This window comes from Chiroxiphia lanceolata, chromosome 25 (genome assembly GCF_009829145.1).
Source record: "Chiroxiphia lanceolata isolate bChiLan1 chromosome 25, bChiLan1.pri, whole genome shotgun sequence".
NCBI lineage: Eukaryota > Metazoa > Chordata > Aves > Passeriformes > Pipridae > Chiroxiphia > Chiroxiphia lanceolata.
Genome location: NC_045661.1, coordinates 2,096,992 through 2,112,052, shown reverse-complemented (window position 1 = coordinate 2,112,052; position 15,061 = coordinate 2,096,992). Strand labels below are relative to the sequence as shown.

The window sequence follows — 15,061 nt, the reverse complement described above, 5'->3', positions numbered from 1 at the left end:
GCGTGCGGGGCCGCGCGCGCCGCCCTCCCCGCGGGGGCAGTGGGCGGGGCCCTGCGCGGCCGTGATGGTTCGAACGGGCCAATGGCGGCAGGGCCGGCGGCCGGCGCGGCCAATCGGCGCGCGGCGGGGGCGGGGCCCGGCGCGGGGGGCGGGGCCGCCCTCCCCTCGCTCGCATCCTCTCGGCGGGGCGAGCGCGACCATTTTGCGGGGGGGATCGGCGGGAGCGGGACCGGGGCGGACACCGGGACCGTGGGCCGGGAGCGGGGCAGCGACACCGGCACCCGGGAGCGCCGGCAGGGAGCGGCAGCGAGAAGAGGCAGCGGGGGCGGCGGCGGCGCCTGGAGGGGGGAGCAGCGGCGGCGGCAGCGGCGGCTCCGGCAGCGCGGCCTGAGGCGCTGGGCCCAGCGCTCCCGCTCGCTCCGGGCGGCCCCGGCGGCCTCGGCGGCCTCAGCGTCCCCCGTTCCCTCCGCGCCCACCCCCGGGGGCGGCACGAACCCGCCGGGAAGATGTCCCGGCCCGTCAGGTGAGTCGCGGAGCCGCCGCTCCCGCGCCGCTCGCCCCGGCCGCGGCCCCGCGCAGGCCGCGCTTCAGGGAGGGCCGTGCCCATTTTCTCCTCTATTTCCCCTTGTTTCCCCCCCGGTAACCGCGCGTATTTACCGCAATAAACACGACGGTCCGCACCGTGCGCCTCACGCGGGGCCGGGGGCGGGTGGGGGTGTGTGTGTGGGGGGGGGTGTTCGGCCCCTGCGTGCGCTTGTCCCACATTTTGTAACGGGGGGGGGGGGGGGGAAGAGGGAATTGTCGCCGTGACCCACTTGGCGCGGGCCGGGCGGCGCTCGCTCGCCATCCGCGGCCGCTGCCCCTGCCCCGCCGCCCGGGGAGGGGGCGCGGGGCCACCCCGAGGGGGGTCCGGGCCACGGGGGCTGTGCTGGGGAACCACGCTGAGGGGAGGAGCCGCCGGGAGGAGGAGGAAGAGGAGGAGGAGGAGGAGGACACACGCCCTGCTCCTCCCGCCCGCCCGCCAGCAGCGCTCCAGGGTCGTTTTCCTGCTGGCGTGTCCCCCCCCATCCCAGCACCTATCCCAGGGAGGGGTTGGGTCGTGGAGGAGCGAAAAAGCTTTTTTAGCGGTGCTGTTTGCGAGCTGTGTGTTCGCAGAGGTAGGTGTGGTGTTTGTGTCTGTGGTTGAGCGGTGCTGGGCCTCGAGGAGCTGCTGGGGGTGGGCTGAGCTGTGGTGGGCTTGAGGATCTGCAGCGCGGGGGAATTGGTGCCCGTGGAACGGCTGGAGCTGCGTCCAGGAGGGTTTAAGTGGATCTCAGGGAAAGGTTCTTCCCCCAGGGGGGTGGTCGGGCACTGCCCAGGCTCCCCAGGGCAGTGGGCACGGCCCCAAGGCTGCCAGAGCTCCAGGAGGGTTTGGACAACGCTCTCAGGGACAGGGGGGGATTTTGGGGTGTCCTGTGCAGAGTCAGGAGTTGGACTGGATGATCCCTGTGGGTCCCTTCCAGCTCGGGACGTTGTGTATGAGTTCTTTGAGTCTGTGAACTTGCCTTGTAGCTGAAAGTTTACCGGGGGGAGAGGAGGAGTGTCTTCCTTTTTACTCTTCTCTGCAAAGAGAGTGAACTTGTGCTTTTAGAGAGTGAATTCGCGATTTAAGTTGTTTTTGTAGAAAAGGAAAGAGGTTTCTCAAGGTGCTCTCCTGATGCTCTGAAATTTTTTCATTCTCAGGGTACTTCAGTAACTGGTTGTGTTTTCATTCCCAGTAAGCCTGGTCTGGAGTGTGGATATTTTGGATATTCTAAATAATAATTAATTGTGGCTATGATACATATATACATTTATAGACGATATACTTGATGTTTAAATGGCATCTCTTAACACATGAGAGTTTAAAAAATAAATGGAAACCAGGGGTACTTTGCTAAGTAGGGAAGTGATTGATGGTACAATTGTTTCATAGCTCGTTTTTTTGACCAGCAGTGTCTTCCTGCATGGAGAGGGAAAGGCAAATAAAGCTCCCTTGGGGAGTTGTCTGAAATGCAAAAGGTGCATTAATGGCACTGAAACATCAGGTTTTGGCCTTTTGCAGGGCAGGGTGTTGTGCTGGCTGGACCAGTGGTCTGACCCTGAGTGGCAGTACCCGTGTGCCCAAATCAGTGGTGGTGTCACTCTGCTGCTTGGGGGGGACACTTCAAATGCTGGTGGTTCTCTTGCCAGCACTGGAGTCTTGCTGACAGGTCAGGGAAGGGCTGTGTCTCTAAAAGCAGAGCCTCTGAGCTTGCTGGTGTGAAAATAACTTCGCAGCCATTCCTAAAAAATAATTAAAATAAACCTCCCCCCATCCAGGCCTGCAGTGTTGGGAAAGGTTTGAGTTGTCTCACCCTCAGCTGACAGGCCCAGGTCTACAGGGAAATAAAGCACCAAAGTCCAGCAGGTTGTTGGGAGCACAAAACCTGTTGGCACGTGTCAGGAGAGACATAACAGTCCTCTGTGTACCTGTATTTAACGGCCCTTCCAGGGGGGAAAAGTAAATACACAGGGGCTGCTACATTGTATTTATTGCTCTAGTAAATATAAACTGGAAGAGCTCTGCTAATAGATTTAAATCCATTAATAAATTAATTCTGAAATGGATTTTTTTCTGGCTATCTCAGCTTGTGGTTGGTGATATGGCAGCCTGGTGAAAGGCTCTTCATCAGAGTGAGATTTAGTGTTGGAAAAGTTCTCCTCTGGTCAGTGTTCTTTGAACTAATTTATGATGTCTGCTGGTTTCTGGTGAATATATGCACCTAAAACAGTGAAGTTAATAAAATCCACCATATATGCCCAGTTTTTACTGCACTTGTCATGGAATGCTGCCTTAAAACTGAGTCTGGTTGTTGAAGTCAGTTCCTTAAAATTGTTAAGGAGTAGTAATAAAGTGCTGGTATTTACAGGCTTCCTGTGCCAAGTCCTTTCTACACAATTAAATTTCACCTGGATGGATAATGATAGTATTTACACTATTGTTATAAAAAGACAAGAAGTAAAAAGTAAAGGAACCTGAAATTACTGAACCTCTGCATCTTGTGGGTACCTCACCTGAGAACTGCAAAGAGCAACTGGGGCTGGTGGTGACATTATATCCTGTAATATAAAATATTATAGGGATATAATAAAATTAAATACTTTGAACCACTTTTTTTATATACCTCATCAGTCAATTAACGTGTTTTAAGTCAGAATTTTGACTTTTAATGGAGTTTGCTTCTGCTTTTCCTCACTGGTCGCTTCCACTTGCTGGTCCTTTCCTGGAGCCATTGCAAACTGAGATGCTGTGGGCAGGTATGGAAATCCCAGGGGTTTTTTGGTGATTCATTTTAAGGTTAAAGCCAGTTATGGATTGATCTCAGTGCTTCAAGGCTTTACATCCTTAATTTTCCTGGATTGGAATCCCAGTCTCCTGTTGGCACTGCAGTGGAAGGGTGAAATTTTACCAGCAGGAAGAAATATATTTATCTATTAAATATATAACTTGTTGCCAGTGTTGTACTTGGGCAATTTAAAGCGTAAATATTTTGATTCTGGACAAACTTCCACAGGAAGCAGGAAAGCAACAGTTCCTTGGGGATTGGCAGTTAATAAAACCTGAGTGATGCTGTGTGGGGGTCCAGAGATAGGTGTGGACACTTTGCAGAGGAGTGAAAAGCTGCCCCTTGCTCTCTCTCAGTCTAAAGAGAAACAGAGGGAAGGTGGAGGTGCAAAAAGGATCAAAATCCCAGGGACAGCACAGGTTGCAGAAGTGATTTGGGTGGGGGTTTGGGTTTGGTTCCCCCTCCCCTGCTCTGCCCCAGAACACTTCTGTATTAAAATCTACTCGATTATAGTTGGATTCCACTGGAGAACGGGCACAAGGCTGCTTGAACTGTTGCTGCATAAATCATTTAACTGTTTGGTGGAGTTCCAAGTCCTGTATCCCTAAAAATTCTCCTGGTCTTACACACATGGGGGGTTACACCAGGCCCAGCCCCAAACACTGACCTTTGTAACTGGGCACCTCTCGTGGCTGAGTCCTGTCTGGGTGTGGCTGTGCCCATTTTTACACAGACTGACCCCCCAGTGACACGTTTTGGGTCCATCACTGTCACCACGTGCCAACCTCTGTTGGGGATTGTAAGTCCCTGGTCATGGGAGGCCCAAATCCAGCACTGCTTTGGGCAGCTTTAAAAATGCCAGCCAGAAGTGTTTCTCACAGGTGTTTTCATTTACTATGTATAAAAAAAGGCACCAAAAGGTGCTTTTCATGGCAATATTTATTGACAATGTTGGCCTAAAAGGGGACAGACACCTTTGGGAACGAGAACCAGGAGGTGAAGCCCCACTGAGCCAGAGCTGCCCCAGCCCTGAGGGTGAGGGAGGGGCTGTAGCTTTGTCCACAAATGCTTGGTTTGGTGGTTATGTTGGTTAAATGCTGTGGATAAATGATGTACAGAGTCTCAGTAACCATTTAATCTCATTCACTTCCCTTGCTGTGCTGCATTAGAGGTTGTTGCTTCTGCTGGTTGTCGTTTGACCTGAACATTCCTCTTCAGTGCAGGACGAGATTCAGAGCAGTGACTCGATTTTTGAAGGCTCCTTTTAGCCCTGCTTTTCAGGAGTATGTGTTGTGGGTTTTTTTTTTTTTAAAACTTGGGCTTCATCTGTGGATTTTAATGCCTGCAGAAATACCTGGGGATCTAAGCATTCCCTTTAAAAAAAACCCCAGAATATTTCTCCCTGATTGTAGTGTCTGTTCTGATGTGTTGGCTTCCAAAGACTGAGGCTTTAGGGACCTCACTGGCTGAAGATAAAATACTACTGTACAATCCCTCAGTTTTAGAGGCATTTAGTGATCCTTTTACATGTTGACATTACTTCTCATAGTTTCAAAATAGCTGTTTGGTCACCATCAAGTAGAGGTTGCAAGAATTACTCTGCATTTCTGAGTTGTATTTAAATTACTTATTACTTTGCTAAGTGTTTCCATCCCAACATGTTGATGACTTGCTAGATGAGTTGCTGTTTATTCCAAAAATCCTGGACTGAGTGTTATTAAAACTTAGCTATTGGACCTCTCTCTGTACCTTTTGTCCCCCAGTTCCTTCACACTTTAAATGTTAAGCTGAATTAGCAAGGAAGTTATCTTTAAATTTCAGTGCATATTTGAAGCCAGATTGAACAATACCCACCCCAGCTGTCCACTAGCCTGTCTTTTTATGCTCAGTCTAACTGGATTTAACAAAGAGTTTATTTTTATGTCTGGTTGCTTGCCTTCACATCTTCTAGATTTTGCTCGTGGCAAAGAGCCTCTTCACTGACAGCACCAGCAATCTCTTTTTCTGGCTCTTGCAGTGAACTTACACAGTGTGTTTTTATCTCCTCCTTGCAAACTCATAATTAATTATCAGTGCTGTTGACAGCTCTAAATAAAACCATCAGTTGATCCAAATGAGCTGAATGAGGGGGATAAAGGGAGGAGAAGGGCAGGGGCAGGTTGGTTGGTGTCTCTGTGCCTCTGAGCTTCTCTGGTTCTGTTGGGAACCACCAGATTTTTATCAGTGCAGATATTCCTTCTTTACTCCACCCTCTCCTTGCCCTGCAAAATGAGATGGCACAAGGAAACAGCCTTCTCTTCTGTTTGCTTCTGAAATAGTGATTTCTGGTTTTTTAATACAAATACCACAGCTGTTCACCAGGTAAGGAAAGCAGGATTTACTTCCCAGCTGCAAACACAAGGGGCAGTGCTTGCAGAAAGGATGTTTTCCATGGGGACAGTGGTTTTTGTTAATGTTTTAGCTGGCACTGTTGCATTTTCAGTACCTGATTTATTGTGTGTCTGACTGCAGGAACCAAGACGGAACTGTGCATGACCAACTTCCAGGGTGGCAGTATTACAATTTCCACCTTGTTTGTTAGAGATGTCCAAAACTGTTGTTTTACAAAGCTGCTGGAACAGAATGTGTGGAAATTTTGCTTCTTTTTTTTTTTTTTTCCATTTATGCCTTTGGAGGGGAAAAAAAACCCCTATAATAATTACTAAATAAGATGTTTGGTTTGGCGTAACTGCTCACCAGGATAAAAATCAGTGTTTTCCCACGTGAGGTGGGTCAGGAGGCAATATACCTGTTGGAATAGGAATGTAAATCCCTGGATGATGAGCCATAACAAGCCTTGCCAATCCTTGTGTTCCTAAATTGGTATTTTTACCATGCTCAGGCTGGGAGTGAGTGAGCAGTGCTCTGCCCCACGGTGCTCTTGTACTTTGTCCCACTCACACGTGCTCTGAGGCTTGGATGGGATTCAGCCTGGAGAAATCCAACCACTGCTCCTGCCTTCCTTTTATTTGTTTGATTTTTTTTGGTTTAGGTTTGTTTGTTTATTTGGGGTTTTTTTTGGTTTTATTTTTTGCTGTGTAATTGTTTTAAGAGTCTCGGTGTGGGGCTGAAATGGGATTTTGCTCTTTCCCCTTTCGAAGGCTGGTGCTGTAAGCCATGAGTTAGAGGTACCTGGACAGGAGGGCAACTTCAGATTGATTGGGAAGGGATCAGCAGCCAGAGCAGTGATGATTTTGGGTGTCTTTCAGCTAAAGTTTTATCAGCAGTGCCTGATGTTAATGCCAAGGTGCAGCTCAGCTGTGAAGCTGCCCGGTCGTGCCCTGCAGAGCAGGAGAGGGGAAGGGGTGGATCCAGGTGTGGATGGAGCTGGTCTTGCCTTCCCTTTGCAGTGCTCCTCAGGCCCGAGGTGCTGGGTTGGGCACTTCATCAGTGTTTTCCTGGCTTTTGGAGCTGTCCAAGTGAGCTCACGGGATGATTCCTGGAAAATCAAATTTCTCCTTGGCTTCGGGCCAAAAGGAGTGTGAAAAGGGACTGTGGAGGGAGGGGTGTTGAAACCTCTGGGGCCTTTTCCAGCTGTGCCTCCTCCTCCCATTCCATGTGAGTGGTTACAGGAAAGGTTTGGAGTCTGAGTTTGGCTGAGACATTATCAGTCACCTCAAGTATAATTCATTTATGTGTCTGTCTTGGCTCCCTCTAGTAGCTGCATTACAGGGCAGTTATGTCTTGTCAATAAAGCCCTTGGGCCTCAATTGACAAGGTGCTGATAAAATAGCCACCAATTCCTCACATCTCATTTAATTTTTGAGCTTTCAGTAAGTTAGAGAAGATCTAATTTTCTTGACCAGTGAGGCTTCAGTGTCAGTAATAGCTGCTGGTGTAAATAATAACTAATTTTGTGTAGAACTGGCCATTGCATTTGCACTGTTCCTGATCCCTCAGTGCCTCTCTCACTTTGGCCAAAGAGCAGAGGAGGTGCTGGTGAAGTAAAGAAATACAGGTTGATTCACTAACAAAGCACAGGTTGGCTGAAATGTGTGTCTGGGTTCCTTGCTGTGCCCAGTGACAGAGCTGAGCAGTGTCACAGCTCTGGCATCTTCCTCGTGGAACTCCTGGAAAAAACTCCCAGAAGCCCCAGTGAAAACTTTTAAAGTGCTTTAGAAGCGGGGACCACGTGGGAAAACAAACATTGCAGGAGGATTTCTGTGGGGTGTATTGAGCTGTGAGAAGCAGAAGTACAAAACAGAGCAGTTGAGAAGTGTTTATTAGTGGTAATATTTGTGTACTTACCAAAAAGCTTTTTTCAGACTCTGAGATTATAATCCAGACTATTATAATATCTCCTTAGGAAAATGCTGGAATATGCTGTGTGTTCACTTCTGCCTTCAGAGGTGTAGGTGGCTGATTATGAGAGTTCCCTTGGGATATTTTTGGGCTACAAATCCAGCCCTGGAAGTGAAGATATGGCACTTCCTTGTTTCTTAAAGAAAGCTTTTGTATCTCTGTAATTACGAATTCCTAATTGATTTTTTTTTCTTTCCCCTGCTTTTTACCAGGAACAGGAAGGTGGTGGATTACTCCCAGTTTCAGGAATCAGATGATGCTGGTAAATGACTTTTTTTTTTTTTCTTAACAGTATCATATTCTGGGGTAGAGCAGTTCATTATTGCCTTGTGTATTAATTGTTTGTCTTTAACTCAAATTCTGAGGAGTTCCTGCTCTTCACAGCCCAAACTGTTAATAAGTATTTGAAAATGTAATGATTTTCATATGGTTTGTATTAAACAAACAATGGTGATAGAAATCTTATTATTTAATGCTTGTATTGTTGTAGTGCCTTGAGGCTCTTGGCAGCAACTTCCTTCCTTGGTCTATGTTATGTCCTGAATCTCCCTAATGCCACTTTTTTTTTTTTCTGCAGGAAAATATGTTTTCCATTTATTTTAGTGGACTCTAGTTGAGCCCATAATATCAGGCATTTTGAGGAATAGCATCTTAAAAAAATATAACCTTTTATGTTCTGTGTGAATTGAAGAAAATTTTCTGGGAGCCATATGGAAAATGTTTTGAGTTCTTAGAAGACAGACACGGTGCTGCTGTTTGTTTATCAGATTACACTGATAATTAATATGAAACAAATATGCCTAGTTCTTAATTGCAGCTCTGTTCATAAGGTATTGTGTAAGAGTTGTAAAGAGTTGTGCTGTAAACTCCTATATAATGCCATACTTTCCCCCATCATAGGACAGTAAATAGTGTCTGCTGTTAAAAGCATGGTGAAATATGTATGGAAGTTAATTTTTAATAGGTTTACATAATAACTGCCTAGGTGTAAAATGAGATACTGTGTCCTCTTGTGAGGTTTTTATGTTTCTTAACACAGCATTTTTATTGTGCTCGTTGGCACCACAAAAGGTAAATCACAAGTTTTAAGACAGGACTTTGCTTCTGTAAAAAATCTCCTTTGAAGCTTTGTGATCTTGTTTTGTTGGTTCGCTTTTATTTTTTTTTATTATTTTTGTTTTGTTTTTTTTTTTCCAAAGGGCCTTCTTTTTGTTGTGCATGAAATGATCAGGTTTAAGTTAGAGCTGAGGAAGGCAGTTTGCTGGGAAGTAGGAGTTTGATTCACACCCATTTTGTACTGTCCCGTCCAGATGAAGATTATGGAAGAGATTCAGGTCCCCCGTCCAAGAAAATCCGCTCGTCTCCCCGAGAGGCCAAAAATAAGAGGCGATCTGGGAAGAATTCTCAGGAGGACAGGTAAAAGAACCACTTCATGTCTTTGGGAACATGTCTCCAAACCTTGTCCTGCCTGTGGGGAGCGGGATCCTGCAGGAGAACTGATTGTAGGTGGAATTCGAGTCCGCGGGGTGAGACTGGGAGCTCTGAGGCTCAGAACTTGCATAACCAGCTTAGACAGTGAGCTGGTTCTTCCTTATCTGAGCAGACAGAGAAATCATGTGTGAGGCACTTGTCACTGGTGCTTCATCACTAAAATAGCTTTCCAGAACCAGACAGTTGGAATGGGGAGGAATATGATCCGTGTTACAAAGGTTGGCAGCTGGGATGATTCTCCAGGTAAGTTGGTGGGGAGATGCAGTTCATTTTCCACCTTTGCAGTGTGCTCAGGGCATTCCTGGCCTTACAGGTTAAGTGGGATGGTGCAGGGGCCATTTGTTAAGTTTGGTGGTTCTTTTTTTCCTCATTTTGTTTAATTCATAAACGTGTCCTGATAACCAAGTTGCTCCAGCAGTGTGGGAGGACTCAGTGCTCAGAGTTACCTTTGCTGTACAGCAAACTTTCCCTCAGCAGGGTGTGTTCCATTTCACACCAGCTGTGGCTCCCAAATAATTCCCATAAGAACTGTTAAATCATTTATCTGTTCTCATGGCAGACATCAGCTTCAGGGGTGGAGGTTCTGCCAGCTCCTTCTTGTCCTGTAACCCCAAGGTGTCTTTTACTCTCCATCAGAGATCAGATCATTTGGACCAAACCTGTGCCAGTTCAGAGCTATACAGCAACGTGCACAGAGTGGGATCTAAACAATGACTATAAATCTATTCAGAATCAACCTTTATTCCCTTTATAGACTCAGCATATAAACCATCAAAATTCTAAATAAAATGGAAGCCATCTTGGTAGCTTTCAGAGTGAAGCTTTTGCACCTCACCCTGATTATTGCCTGGTTGGTTCACTTGACACCATACAAGTTTATTATTTGATTGTGTTTGAACATTACCTTTCTAGCTGTGATAACTGCACATACACCAGAGGAATCCTGAAGTATAACATGGTAATGTCCTGGAAAAGTGCATGTTCCCAGCCTAGACATCAGTTTGCTCTTCAAAAATTGTTATTTTCTGCACAAAGTTAGAACAGGAGGCAAACTTTATCTTTGTCTCCTTTTCAGTGAGGATTCAGAAGACAAAGATGTGAAGACTAAGAAAGATGATTCACACTCAGCAGGTAACTCCATTGTACTGATACATCTTCAGAACAAGCAGTGTCTCTTCAAAACCAGTTTGTGAGAGTTGCAGGAGTAGGATTTGACATAACTCTGACTAGAAGAGCAGCACTTCTCCAATCCACTTACCTTAAGTTGGATTCTGCCTCTCCTGCTGTTACTTCCCACCCTGATTTGGGATAATGTGGTTGGTTTGGGGTTTTTTTGGTGTAATGTGATGGGTACTATAAAGTTTGTCTTCACAGGTGGATGGACTTGTTAATCTCTTCCCTGTAGTTTTCATCCATATCTCAGAATGATTCAAGAAACTTCATCTTGGTACCTTTTCCTTCCAGATGAAGATTTTGGCAGTGAAGATGATGATATAGGAGCAGACGATGGCAAAGCTGACAGTGACTATGAGAGCTCTCAAAAAAGCAAAAAAGGAAAAAAGGCTAAACCAGACAAGAACAAGAGAGCAGCCTCCAAATCCAGGAAAAGGCCTGCAGGTAAAAAAAAAAAAGAAAAATCAAAAAAAAAAAGAGGTTCCTGGTAGTTGGGTGAGGGCAGGAAGGTGTTTAATATGTCAGATGTTATCAGTTATCAGTGAATGTCTTGATTTACTCTCTTATGAATGACTTGCTGCCTCCAGGCAGGGGGTCTGTGGTGTGTATCCATCCTAACCTGGGGGCTTTTGCTGCAGAGGACAGCGAGGATGAGAAGGAGGATCACAAAAACGTCCGTCAGCAGCGACAGGCAGCGTCCAAAGCAGCTTCTAAACAGCGGGAGATGCTCATGGATGACGTGGGGAGTGAGGAGGAAGAGCAAGAGGATGATGAGGCCCAGTTCCAGGAGAGTGAGTAAATGGGATTGTAAGAAGTTCACATCAATGATGAGCTGGGTTTAGTAGCAGATATGAGTTTATGGGTCTGGCCACACAGCAAAAGGAACAATTTGCTTTTTCACCGTGACACCGAAGGCATTAATCATCCTTCTTAGTAATTTACTTTTTACTGTCCAACAGACCAAGCTTTTAGGGTTTTCACACCTAGAATTTGTGCTCAGAGTTTGCAGATGAATGTTTTTGTGAGCAGCCCTAAAGGGTTATTGTAAAGCTCTCACTGCTTCTTGCTGTCCCTCTGGTTTTAAGGCATTGATGCTCCTCTCAGATGATGTAAAAACCAAGTCAAATGTTCTACCCCAGCAGACAGTGGAAGCTCAGAGGGTCCCAGTCTGTGTCCTGTCTCACTGGCAGATCTCTCATCTTCTGCTCCAAAAAAACTTAAATTTCTTCATGCTTCCAGCAGATTCAGGAAGTGATGAAGACTTCCTCATGGAAGATGATGATGACAGTGATTATGGCAGTTCAAAAAAGAAGAATAAGAAGGTCTCCAAGAAATCCAAACCAGAGAGGAAAGAAAAGAAAATGCCCAAGCCCAGGCTAAAGGCTACAGGTGAGTCAGTAGACATCCACATAAATGTTGAAGGGCTAAAATGCCATGATTTAAAGCATAAATACGAAATAATAAGGTGGCTTTAGTACTTACTTTAGGGATTGAATTTATCTTGTTGGTAAAAACTACATAGTATTCAAACCCTTCCCTGTTGAGGTGCTGCATTCTGACTTTTTCTGTCTTGTAGCCAAATAATACAATTTGTGGCTTTGTTTGGGACTTTGTGGTGTTTTCAGGCTGGAGGAAGGTGGGGAAATCTGAACCAAAGGAGAAATGGATGCATTTCTGCAGGAAGTTTGAAGTTTAATAGTGATGTATGTTCTGGTTTGACAAGGGCTGTGTTCATTCATGATGTCACATCCAGTAATGAGTCAGGACCTGCAATGAAATAGCTTTAAAACCTCGTTAGCTAATTTTCACTTCAGCTTTGCTAACAGGGGGTGCAAAAAACAATCTGTGGGGTCAAAGCAAAATGAAAGCTGCTGCTGAAGGGACTTGTAAATCCTGTTTGTGTAACACCATGTGACTTTTTGGGGTTGTTTTTTTTTTTTTTTGCCTTTGCTGCTGATAAGTTTTACAAGCTTTCTCTTGTTTCAGTGACCCCCAGTCCAGTGAAAGGCAAAGGGAAGGGAGGTCGTCCCACAGCCTCCAAGGCAACGAAAGAAAAGACCCCATCCCCCAAAGAAGAGGATGAAGAGCCTGAAAGCCCCCCAGAAAAGAAAAAATCAGCCAGCCCTCCACCAGAGAAGTCAGGGGATGAGGGATCTGAAGACGAAGCACCCTCTGGTGAAGATTAAAAAATGGCAGTTGAGGAAATCTTTGGTTAAAAAAAAAAAGAGAAAAAAAAAAAAGAAAAAGGAAAAGAAAAACATACTTAGGGGTAGAACACGGTTTTGGCTGTGGCTTGACTCATGGGCTTTGAATGCTGTCTTTACTTTCAGCTGTTTAATACAGTGTATCCTTTTTTAATAAGAGGAAACCCTTATACAGTAATATTTTGAAGTCAATGTTCTCTGTTGGCCATTCCGTTCTCCCTCCCCCACCAAATCTGAAAGCCATTTGAGACAAATTAACAGACCATTAAATATATTTTTTTTTTCAAGGGATATTGCAGTTGTGAAGCAATAAGGTTTGAGGACTGATATGTGGAAACCATACTTAACAAATCCTTAAGTAGAATAGATTTTTTTTTTCCCAGTGCTGGTAAGAGTTGTTTAAAACTATTATTCTGTATTTGAATATATGGAGAGGAAAAAAAAAAAAAAAGAACCTATGCTTTAACAGACTTTTGTTGAGACAAGTTCACTCTCAGAAAAAAATGTAGTTGATATAATTCCAGTGGAGGAAAAGGAGACACGGGGGGGAAACCTGTGTTTCTTGGATTCAGGCACGTTTTTCATGGAAAGCAATCAAGAGACCCAGAGATGGTCCAGTGTCTTTAATTTAGAAAAGACCCTCCAATTAGGATGGGAGGTTTTTTGGTTTTTTTTTTGTCTTTGCTGGATAAAAAAACTGTTCTGCTGTAGGCAAATTGCAGCCCATTCTCTACAAACCCAGATGTACAACTTACAAGCTTCCCACATCCATTAACTCCACTTGATTTCTTCAGGGTTGGCTGTAGATGGGCAGAACAAGGAAGAGAGATTGCAAACAACTTTTAAAACCAGTTTCCATTTGGTTATTGTGGAAAATACATCTCTAGAGGTTTTTTTCCAAGGAGGAAAAAAAAAAAATTAACGGATAGCGTAAAAAACCTTAAAATTCTTTAGGTTTTGGGGCGAGGGATGTCCGTGTGTAAATGTGAAGCAAAGGATTCTGCAGTGCTCTGGTCAGTCTCGGATCCCATGAGTCAGGCTTTAGTGTTTCTCTTCTCTCCCTCCATCTGTCCTCAGAAAAGCTCCAGTGATCCCTCAGCCCTCTCCAGCTGCAGCGTGGGACAGCAGGCAGTGAACACCCCCTCCCCATCCCACCTCCACAGTGACCATCCCTCTGTCCTTCCATCCCTCAGGGTGGGACAGCAGGCAGTGAACATCCCCTCCCCATCCATCCCACATCCATGCCCTCATCCTTCCATCCCTCAGTGTGGGACAGCAGGCAGTGACCATGCCCCTCATCCCACCTCCACACCCTCATCCTTCCATCCCTCAGCATGGGACAGCAGGCAGGGAGCATCCCCCTGTCCTTCCATCCCATGGTGTGAGACAGCAGGCAGGGAGCATCCCCCTCATCCCACCTCCACACCCTCATCCTTCCATCCCATGGAGCATCCCCCCATCCCACCTCCTCTCCCTCATCCTTCCATCCCTCAGGGTGGGACAGCAGGCAGGGAGCATCCCCTCATCCCACCTCCCTGCCCTCATCCTTCTATCCAGCACCCTGGGACAGCAGGCAGGGAGCATCCCCCTCATCCCAACTCCATACCCTCATCCTTCCATCCCATGGAGCATCCCTCCAGTCCCACCTCCCTGCCCTCATCCTTGCATCCCTCAGTGTGGGACAGCAGGGAGTGAACATCCCCCCCCATCCTCATCCTTCCATCCCATGGAGCATCCCTCCAATCCTACCTCCACACTCTCATCCTTCCATCCCTCAGTGTGGGACAGCAGGCAGTGACCATGCCCCCCATCCCACCTCCACACCCTCATCCTTCCATCCCGTGGAGTATCCCCCCCATCCCACCTCCACATCCTTCATCTTCCCATCCCACAGTGTGGGACAGCAGGCAGTGACCGTGCCCTCATCCCACCTCCCTGCCCTCATCCTTCCATTCCTTCATCCTTTGCTCCCACAGCCACAGATCTGCTGGTCCAGCTCCCTGAGCCTGGGAATGGCTGGGTAGGGAACGGTGGCCAAGGATTGAGCTGGGAGGAGGTGGAGTGCTGGAAGTGGAGTGTTGGAAGCAGGACTGTTTGAGGTGGCAAGCAGGATGTCCCTCTAGAAGCGAGACACTCGAGATGTGTGTGGTGGCATTTTAACGTGCTTTTATCAAAGCAGCCACGTCCTTTTTGTCGTTGTTTTATGTTCGTTTTTAAACCTCCATTAAACTACACAAGCCTTGGTTTTCAAACCCTGATAACAGAGGTTGCTGCCATGTTTGTTGGTGGAAATACTGAAAACTGGACCTGCCATTTTTCTCTCTTTTTTTGTTTCCTTTTAAACCCTTTGTGCTTCTGTTGGTTGCTCGCAGTTATCTTCCAGCTGACAAGCTTTTGCATCCTATTTTTTTTGTTTGTTTTGTTTTTGTTTTTGGTCACAGAACTACACATTTTGTAACCAGCCTCTTGAAGGTAACATAAGGCAGCTAATTAGTTGGATTTCTG

At 46.3% G+C, this 15,061-nt stretch overlaps 1 protein-coding gene across 2 annotated transcripts; it reads left to right on the top strand.

Annotated features, from left to right (window-relative positions):
* Positions 1–373: 373 nt before the first annotated feature.
* On the top strand, positions 374–13,461 carry NUCKS1 (nuclear casein kinase and cyclin dependent kinase substrate 1). 2 transcript variants are annotated; one of them, XM_032710515.1, is made up of 8 exons: positions 374–523; positions 7,901–7,950; positions 8,999–9,104; positions 10,255–10,310; positions 10,644–10,796; positions 10,991–11,143; positions 11,595–11,741; positions 12,339–13,461. In XM_032710515.1, the coding sequence occupies exons 1-8, from the start codon at positions 507–509 to the stop codon at positions 12,536–12,538; spliced, it is 882 nt and encodes a 293-aa protein (XP_032566406.1). In that variant the 5' UTR covers positions 374–506; the 3' UTR covers positions 12,539–13,461. The 2 variants fall into 2 exon arrangements, with proteins under 2 accessions (XP_032566406.1, XP_032566405.1); XM_032710514.1 differs by having other exon boundaries at positions 390–523; positions 11,592–11,741.
* Positions 13,462–15,061: the final 1,600 nt, after the last annotated feature.